The sequence below is a fragment of the Denticeps clupeoides genome, chromosome 1, assembly GCF_900700375.1.
Source record: "Denticeps clupeoides chromosome 1, fDenClu1.1, whole genome shotgun sequence".
Lineage (NCBI taxonomy): Eukaryota > Metazoa > Chordata > Actinopteri > Clupeiformes > Denticipitidae > Denticeps > Denticeps clupeoides.
Genome location: NC_041707.1, coordinates 15,032,372 through 15,042,328, shown reverse-complemented (window position 1 = coordinate 15,042,328; position 9,957 = coordinate 15,032,372). Strand labels below are relative to the sequence as shown.

Below are 9,957 nucleotides of genomic sequence, written 5' to 3'. Positions count from 1 at the left end.
CAAGAGAGTTTCTACCCACATTTTCTTAGTCATCATGACACATGTACAGTACAGGCCAAAAGTTTGGACACACCTTCTCATTCAATGTTTTTCTTTATTTTCCTGACCATTTACATTGGTAGATTCTCACTGAAGGCATCAAAACTATGAATGAACACATGTGGAGTTATGTACTTAACAAAAAGTAGAGACCTGGCCTCCACAGTCACTGGACCTGAACCCAATTGAGGTGGTTTGGGGTGAGCTGGACCGCAGAATGAAGGCAAAGGGGCCAACAAGTGCTAAACACCTCTGGGAACTCCTTCAAGACTGTTGGAAAACCATTTCAGGTGACGACCTCTTGAAGCTCATCGAGAGAATGCCAAGAGTGTTCAAAGCAGTAATCAGAGCAAAGGGTGGCTATTTGAAGAAACTAGAATATAAAACATGTTTTCAGTTATTTTTTTGTGAAGTACATAACTCCACATGTGTTCGTTCATAGTTTTGATGCCTTCAGTGAGAATCTACCAATGTAAATGGTCATGAAAATAAAGAAAACACATTGAATTAGAAGGTGTGTCCAAACTTTTGGCCTGCACTGTATGCACCCATATTTTGCAAGTGTTCTTCTTAGAAAAAAAAAAGAATATTTCAACCCAACTGGAAATATATTACATAATTCTGATGCTTATGATTTGTTAAGTTTTTTTTTTATCTGTATGGAAAAAAGATGAATATGTTTTACAGGTCTCATAATGTCATAGAGCGTTTCTATCGCACTGCTCACGTCTTGTCTTATCACAGCCACCCGACCTGCCACATATGCCTTCAAGTAACCCCTCCCAAGGCAGACTGGGATGCCAGGAGCACTGATGTGTAATCATGGTTGCCACAGAAAGGAAAGCCACCAGTTCTGTCTGGGAAGTGCCACTGCCAAGACTCCAGAATCATTATTCCTGCTGAAAGAAAAGTCTACTTAGAAATATATATCTAATTCATCATGTGATTATTTTGTCACATGTAATACAACATTTTAAATTTGAATTTAATGATACCAAAGGTGACAAATGTTCCATATTTGAATCTCCTTAAGTGCTATACCGCATGTAAACCGTACTTCTCCTGGAAAGGCCTTTGCACTCTCAGCTTTCACATTTACTGTGTTTAACTGTGCATGTTGCCACACCTAACCTTAAGTAATCGTTTGTGAATTATATGACGCGTATTTCTAGCAGGGTTCGTCATGTTTGGATTTAGAAAGTGTGCACGGCGTCTTTAACTCCAGGCCGGAGAAACACCGGCATTTTGATCCGTCCTGGCGGACGTGGCCATATTTGGTGTGGGGCGGGGCCTCCCGGCTCACCTTGGGATAAAGGGCGGAGCCCGGAGGGAATAAGAGTTTTGTCCGCGCCGCGTCGGGTTCGCTTCATAAAACAACAACAACAACAACAACAACAAAAGAGCAGAAGAATTGTACGCAGCAGCGTTGCGCGTTCGATCCCGATCGCACCTTTCACGGCGCTGCCTTGAGCGGAGACGAGTCCACGCGTGGGTTTATTGCGGCGAACATGAGGATTCCGTCCGTGAACGCGGTGGTCTGCATCTGCCTGTGGATACATTGTGCCCTGTCGGTGAGTCCACGTATTAAAACCGAGCCGCTTTTACATCTTTACACGTTCTTTTCTTTTTTTTTTAATACTGTCATACAGTAATGCCCGGGTGATTTCGGGAATACACCCTCCGCGCCTCAAACTTGGTTGTTGGGGGTTATTATTCATTTATCTTTGATTTTTGTGAGATATTACGGATCGTTTCCTCGGTTGTCACACGGCCGAATGCCAACGTGCCAGTCCATGCCCGGATCGCTTCCTTCTGGACGTGTCCAGAGGTCTCTCGCGTCTTGGAGACTTGGCTCTCGCCTCCTCTCCTCTCCGTGGCAGTGTAGCCTGATCTGCAACGGGCCTGAAAACCACCGCCTGGCTTCCCAGTGCGTTGATCTGGCTCTCTGCATGACTGGGATGCTGATGTGTGATCTCACATTCCACACTGCAACACCTGGCCGTGGCACAGACACGGTCACCTTTCTCTCCTTTTCCACTGCGGGGTGTTCAGAATGGATGGCACATGACCTCACACTCCAGAGTGTTTTAAATGGAAAGTCTTAAGTGGCTGAAGGGCATGCCGGCATCATTATACTCTTACAATGAGCTGCCTCTCCCACAGACTGCAATTTGCTTGAAGCCTGCAGATTATAAGGATTGTGTGGCTCTGCCATGGTACTGGATCTAAATCATTTAAGTGTAAAAATACTTCCTCTTAAAAGTACAGTTAGCTAACGGGACGTTTCTCATATTGCAGTTCTGCTTTGTTTTCAGGATATTCACACTCCGTCATCTTTGCATTAAGTGCACGATGTCCGTGTAGGCTGCTGTTCTCGGAAACGGCATTTGATATGCTTATCCGGGAGGAAAAAACAGGAACTGGCTTCCATCTCCTGTTTTACAAACCATTTCCTGTGACCTGGACTCTGCTTGCTTCCGTACTGCAAACATGAACGAATTCATTTCCTGACACTGATTGCAATATTCAGAATATCTAGATTTTTTTTTTTTTTTTTTACAGCCATCTTGCCTGCTTAGGGACTTTTTCAGATGTGCAGAGATTATCAGAAGGTTCGACCTGTTCTTTCTGTCCTGCTAAAACATTCCTAATCGCTCGCTACTCTTTGGAAGGACTGAATTGCTGTACCATGTAAGATTTTTCACTAAATCTTCAGTCGTACAGATTTGACAGCCTGTATGTAATACGATATCTGCAGTTATTTACCAGACTGTAATTAGATTGCCGTATGGGACGGTGGTCATCTTGGGTTTGTCTGCATATGGCTTGTTCATGAAATGTTTGCCTACGTGTGTCAGGGAGTTCAGTCATAATAACTACAGGCTAAGTGCCGTCTGCAAGCTTCTTCGCGTCCCCGTGTCATCATCGTTGACTCACTGGTGCGGAGCAGCTTGTAAATTGTGGTGATGGAAAAGCCCCTCTGTACAGCTGGCGGAAGGGACAAGCTCAGATGAATGAAACCCAAGTCAACAATCATGTCTGTTTGCCTGACCATTTGGAAAAATAATGAAAAAATAATGTAGGACTAAATCATTGGTGACTTCTTTAGCGCATCAGAAAATACTGACACTCATGAATACATATCCATACGGTACTTTTTGCTCTTGGGGTTGGGGGGTGTATGTTTTCAACTATTTTGCCATACAAGTGGAATATATTGCAATTACTCTTCACACAGAAATATGTTGTCTGGTCAAAATGATACATGCAGCTTTATGTGACCTTGCCAAGCCATTTCCCCATTCTTATTTGTTTGGCATACAAGAATTGGTTGGTTCCGTTTTTTTTCTATTCTACTACTTTTGATTCTGTTTAGGTTTGCATTTGGCCTATCAGCATTACCAATATAATTAAATTACTGATTCCTTAGGCTTATTTTACCACGGGTAGTTATACATTAATTTATAGATTAGTATTCAACTTTGTTAATTTAATCCCCTGGTCTTCCAGTGCTCAAACTTTATGGAGGAAGCATTAAAATTCCACTGGAGTAACGCTGCTGACATGTTTGGGCCCGTTGTCACATGATCACACACATTTATTCAATGCATTGTTGCATCACGTTATTGTTGAACGTCTGGGCTGTTTTTAAGTGGATCTTTTGTTAAAATATATCTTGAAGTAATCACATACCATACCACCGCCTGTTCGGTTTAATGAAAACATTCAGACTTCAAACCCATAATGCCTGAATTTTTTTATTCTTTCCTATTTAACTTAAATGGGGGGTGTGGGGGGTATTGCAGATACAGGTGTGATTGCTCTTAAAGTACAGTTTAGTGGTACTCTGAATGGCTTTTGGAGGGTTACTCTCCAATTTACAACACAATCTGTCTGAATCCATTCATATGCAGAGCCTGATCCCAGATCTCCTCCAAGAGTGCTCGTTAGCAACACACTTAAGGTTGTCCTCCACTTATCGCCCCTTCAGCACGTTCATGATGTTGACCGGCTCCCAGACCATGCAGAGCTGAAAGGCGTCTCCGTCTGCTTGTGGGGGAGGATGCAAGGGGCGGGGCTGTGGTGGGACTGTACTGTAAACACAGGGTCCAAGGATTTGGTTCAGGAAGGGGGCAGTTATGAGGATCGGAAGTCAGACATGAGCGATGGCATCTAGCTTTTCACGAGGTACACGTTGGGCTGTAAGTTGGTTTTATTGTCTAATTACAGGATTTGGCACATTTCTGGACCGTTTTTTGTTGCTACTTTTTAAAATGATTTCTCTCGCCTCCTCTCCATGGCTGTGTAGCCTGATCTGCAGTGGGCCTAAAAACCACCAGACGCTGGTTCCCACACATATGCCTCACTTAACTGGTTAACCTGTCCAGGTGATGACAGCCGTTGTCAGCAAGTCCAATATCGCTCCAGTCCGGCCCATGGATAATACTACATTCCAGAGGTGCCAGTGTGGGGGTCACTCAGTGCCCCCTTTGAAAGGATAGGAATGGCCTGTCATCCTGGCTAAGTGTGCAGGGGAGAGCTGGAACCCAATATGGCTGACACCTGGAATAAACACTGGACTGTGAATTTCCGCTAGGTCGTCACTGCCATTTCAGTCCCACGTGGAGCTACTACATTCTATAGACGCCACATACCATAATTTACGGCAAATGTCCACTTGGATTGCTTTCGATTCGTTTTACGTGTACAGTGTTTTTTTTTAAGCTCCTACTGCCTTTTATTTTCATGAGGAATCTTAGAAGGGTGCAGATTGGATCAGCCCAGAAAGGTTCCACTCTTGTTTTTTTATGCAGTGCCCGCTCTGTTGTCTCTAATGAACAAAGAGAATGAGGCTCAGGACGAATGGAAGGCTAGACGTCTGAAGGGGGAGGAAACAGGAACAGGGTGTTCACACATGCACTGTAGGGGCCATTGTAAGGCATGACCCTGGGGAAAGACTTTTTGTTTATAGAATAGCTGTCATGACTGCAGCGTAGGGATTAAGGTGAAGCTTGGCGCACCATGCAAAGCACGTGAAATCTTCCTCTTGTACATATGAAAGAAGAGTTCCATATGCACTGGGAGACTCCCACTGGATGGCAGTCCAAACAAACTGGGCTCAGGCTATAAAGTGATTTGCGGTTGTTTCACCAATTGCTGTAATTCGGTCAAATTGCATCAAGGACAAAACATTGCACGTCTTTTACATTCTACCTTGTTCATACTATAGCCTTCTTTCTACTGGCAAATTGATATATATATAGTACACTGAAAGTATATATTAACATATGCATGTTAATTTAATTAATTTTGTCTTATGTATGACTTTTTGAAACCATGTTGCCTTTAGTATAAGCAACATGAAGGAATTTAAATTCCCCACCCCTTTCCCAGTCAGAAGAGCCCCAAGGACATCCACTCAAGGAGTGTAGGTGTGATATCTCACAGACATGCGAGACTTGACTTCGGTATAGTCTGGGGGTGGAGTGAAGCTGAGCATTCGGTTTCTTGAATAGATCTTTTATTTGACATGGATTAGTACATCTAAAAAGCTGCTGAGGCCTGGATAGACCAAGTACAAAAATCTGTGAAGTGCTGTTCCATGAAACTACAGAGGTGTGTACCAGTGGTGGATCATCACCTTTTACGTCTGTGGGATTTCAGCCAAGCAGCATTTCTCCTTTGGAGGGATACCAACATTTTTTGAAAGGCGCTCTTGTTTTTTTTTTTTTTTTTTTTTATATAGAACTTTTCCCACATCCCACAGTAATGCCACTGATTAGATCTCTAAATTTGATGACCCAACACCATCTGAATGAAAGATTTCTTCAATATGTGCAGGATCACAACAAGAGGGGTGTTTTTGTTCCCCTAATGAAAGGTGTCTCTCTCTCTTCCTTGGGCCCATGAACACTTTTTTTTTTTTTTTTTTTTTTTTTTTTTCTTTTTCTCTTCTATATTCTATTCCCAGCCGTAATTGGACACTGCTTCAACTGTTCTCAATTGAGATTGGCTGTCGAGCTGAAACGTTGTGAAAAGTGATATCCTGCTGTGATAATGGGGCCGGTGGCAGTTACCAAGACTGCCAAGGAGGCTCCTCTAGGGTTTCAGTCGTTGAAGCTCAAGAACAAGTTTAAAAAAAAAAAAAAAAAAAAAAAAAAAAAAAAAACTACTGGAGTCACCAAATGTCGCAGAGTCTCCAACCTATAACCCTTGTGCACATATATTATGCAGAAAAAGAAATTGAGTCCAGTTCAGTTGCTTATTGCTATGACAACCTGTACAATGGGAGTCGTTTACTTATCAGGTGTTTTGCATAAGCCTTATTTGTAAGGGATTTTTGGCTTCAATTGGAATGCAAGTGTGGTTCGGCTTGGCACAAAGCATGGAAGCAAGCAGTGTTGACTCAGGTTTATCAGCTTGCAGCAGGAATGGTCTGATTTTTCTAATCGGAGGAATGTGAGTCACAGCCTCACCCTAGAACCGCACCTGTCGGAGACAATCACATGAACAACTTTTACTGACACGCTGGCGGAGAACAATGCGATCACCTGAGAGAACTCTAGCATTGGGATCAGCGTGTCACAATTAAATGATTAAGTCTTTTTTAGTGATATTTCGGACCATAGCACTTGTAATATGCACATTGTGCTTTAATAGTATCCGTAATTAATTACACTATTTGTCAAAAAATGTATCAGCTGTATGCTCATTTTAGTACATTGCTTTTTTTTTTTTCTCACAATCTGATATCATTCTAAATCATTGTGTGAATCAATTGTTGCTTTTACTGATTGTCCTTTCAGCTTTTTACTGACCAGATGTATGTTTAATAATCATTAATGCTGGTCTCTGTACTTTTTTGAGTTTAGCATTTTTATAATTAATATGCATTTTTGCATAGTAATTATTCTGCTGTAAAATAAACAAATGACCCCACATTTTGTGTCAATTATATCTCTTTCTGTAATATTGCAGCTTCCTGAGAGTTTACTAGAGGATCAGGACTCATCTGGAGATCTGGAGGTGTCTGGTTCTGGGATAGGTGAAGAAGGTAATCATGCTCTTACTTGATTCTTGGTTCTTCTTATTCTTACTTATACAAAAACCTTTGCAAGGTTCTCACAGCAATGCTCATCGATTGTGCATCTATCACAGGGCCTTTTTCTGAAACGACTGTCATCCCCTCCAGTGTCACAGAAACAACCGGGGTTTCAGTCACTGATGCTCCTGTCAGGATTCCAGAACAAACCACAACTCTGCTCTCGCTGATTCTGTCCAATCAGTCCACACCTACAACAGCAGAGCCCATCGTCACAACAGTACTTCCTCAGTCAACATCATCAATAACCAGCGCTCAACCTTCACAGACTACAGGGATTGGTGAAGCCCACCAGGATGATACTACTACGACCAGCCAGACCACCAATGAGGCCACAGAGTCTGTTGGAATCAATACAGATGATGACTTTGTTATTCCAGAGGACTCCACAAATTTGTTTGAAGAGATGTTGCAGACCACAACTCCAACCCTTATGAATGGGGAGGATGACGACCTAGAAAAATACTTGGGATGGACCACTGAGCTTTCCACTGAAGCAACCACTACAACAGCTTCCTCAGAGCCATCTGCTGAGGAAGAGGAAGCATCAGGGGTCACCACTGTCTTGCCCACTGAAGAGTTTGTTACAGAGGCAGTTGAATTTTTGGATAATGAAATCATTCCAGTAATTCAGGGCAAGGCCAAGTCCAACTTTAACGAAATGCCTGTAAGCACTGAACCTTTTATTTTCTATGTGTTTAATCTATGTGCCTATAGATTATAATTTGTTTTACCACTTCTCTGTTCATGCTGTATGTTCATTAGGACCTCAGTGAGAATGAAATTTTGGACGGTGCTTCCCTGCCAAACTCGGCCGAGAACAAGAATCTGCTGGAGAAGAAGGAGGTTTTGGCAGGCAAGTTCTTGCTGCAGTCTGTAACTATAGGGCCGCTGTCGGTTTGGTGTCATAACTATGCATCGTATGCATGACTTGGCTCATTCCAAACAATACTGTGGTACTGGTGTAATTAAATGCATGCTTTCCTTCCATGCAGGTGTCATTGCTGGAGGTGTTGTTGGCTTGGCATTTGCTGTGATGCTGGTGGCACTTATGGTTTATCGGATGAAAAAGAAAGATGAGGGGAGCTACGCCCTGGATGAGCAGAAGCAGCCCAATGGAGGCTACCAAAAACCACAGAGACAGGAGGAGTTCCTTGCGTAACATATCCCTCAATATTCAAGATAAAAATCAACCATGCTTTGTTGCCACACTTTTTTTATTTTTTTATTTTTTTTTTTTTTTTTATTTTCACATTTTTCGTTTTCTCTCTTTCCCCTCCATGCTTACATTGAGAGGTGTTGGTTGGATGACCATTCTTTTTTTTTTTTTTTTTTTTTTTCTTTCCAATTGTTGACTATCATGAATTGGATCAGTCCCAAAGGGATGAAAAGGTCAAGATATCTTCTGTCGACTGACTGACTGGCCTTTTGCATTGTGTCATTGGAATGGTTCAGTGAATGTTGACTGCTGTAAAATATGTTGCTCTTGAAGCTGCTCTGAGGATTTCTACTTAAAAGGAGCGACGTTTTAAGCTTTGTAAAGGTGACCTGGCATCACGACTTAAAAGAACTTAAGGCACGGGAAGGATGCTGAACACATTGTCACAGTTAAGAAATGGAGAGGATGTCTGTGGTTGTTGTAAATAAAACAGAGCACTGTTGGAGGTGTCTAAATGATGATGGGTTTGGAAAGGGATTTTTTGCAACTTGTTTCTCAAATTTATTCAGGCTTATTGAGGTCCCTTCCACAGTGGAGAGAGATGACAGAAGGAGCTTTTATGTAATACTAGATGCATATACATTAAAGTGCCTTGATTTTTATTTTTTTTTGCCTTGGTGTAATTTTCCCACGTATTTTTCTGCAACGTTTGTGTTTCAGATTCTGTTGCTCAAACTGCTTTGAGAATAAGATCGCTCTCTGTAATCCATGTGCGAGCGAAATTCAGTCCATCCATACAGCCTCATCTCGCCAAAACAGATTTTTTTTTTAGTGCTTACATCAGCAGGGTAAAGGATAGTATTTTACAGATTGCATTGTCATTGAACAATTCATGTTCTTGGATATTTGGTACTTTAGTATAATCCAGTATTTGGACCAATCCAACATCCTGAAATCATTACTGACTTGTCTTTATTGTCACAAGAACATCTGCCAATGTAAAGCAATTCTTTGTCTTTTATTTTTTTGCTTACTTTTTACCATTTCCATCCATGTTATTGTCCAAGACAAGGAGGTGTTTTTATGATATTGGGTTGTGAGATTTTTGTTCAGTGACATTATTTCATAACAATTTACAACTTTGGTTATTCAGATGACTGGTCCTGCTGTGTAGAACATAGAACTGTGGGCAGAGAAGGTACAGGAGAAAATGGGTATGAACTGCATTTCCGAGCAGCAGTGCGGTTCTTGTATTGTATTTGTGCCTTTTTTGGATTTTTTTTTTTTTTTTTTGCTCTGTTGTGCTGCTGTACAAAAGAGTATCTCACTATTTGTATTTTTTTTTTTTTTTGTACAAATCTATTTATTACCTGTGGTTTTTCTACATTCAATAAAACAATTTCCACCACTTTTGACTATTTGACATATTTTACATTACAGTAAAAGTTTTTACATTACAGAAATCTAAAGTCAGAACTAAAAACTGGACGAAGGGCCAGGTCTGACATTCATCTTCGTTTACCGCTACATTTTACCTGTGAGAAAGGAGAACACTGATGTCAGACCATCATTTATTTTGCATAAATGTAGTCTTAAATACAAAGTGATTTTTCAAGCATTCATTGCCCAATCTCACCTTATTTAATTAAGGTGTGGT

The 9,957-nt window shown here is 41.4% G+C and overlaps 1 protein-coding gene across 1 annotated transcript; it reads left to right on the top strand.

Moving 5' to 3' along the window:
- The first annotated feature begins 1,393 nt into the window (after positions 1–1,393).
- On the top strand, positions 1,394–9,708 carry LOC114797389 (syndecan-2-like). Its single transcript, XM_028992368.1, has 5 exons — positions 1,394–1,610; positions 7,018–7,093; positions 7,198–7,808; positions 7,907–7,997; positions 8,137–9,708. The coding sequence occupies exons 1-5, from the start codon at positions 1,548–1,550 to the stop codon at positions 8,301–8,303; spliced, it is 1,008 nt and encodes a 335-aa protein (XP_028848201.1). The 5' UTR covers positions 1,394–1,547; the 3' UTR covers positions 8,304–9,708.
- The last annotated feature ends 249 nt before the right edge of the window (positions 9,709–9,957 follow it).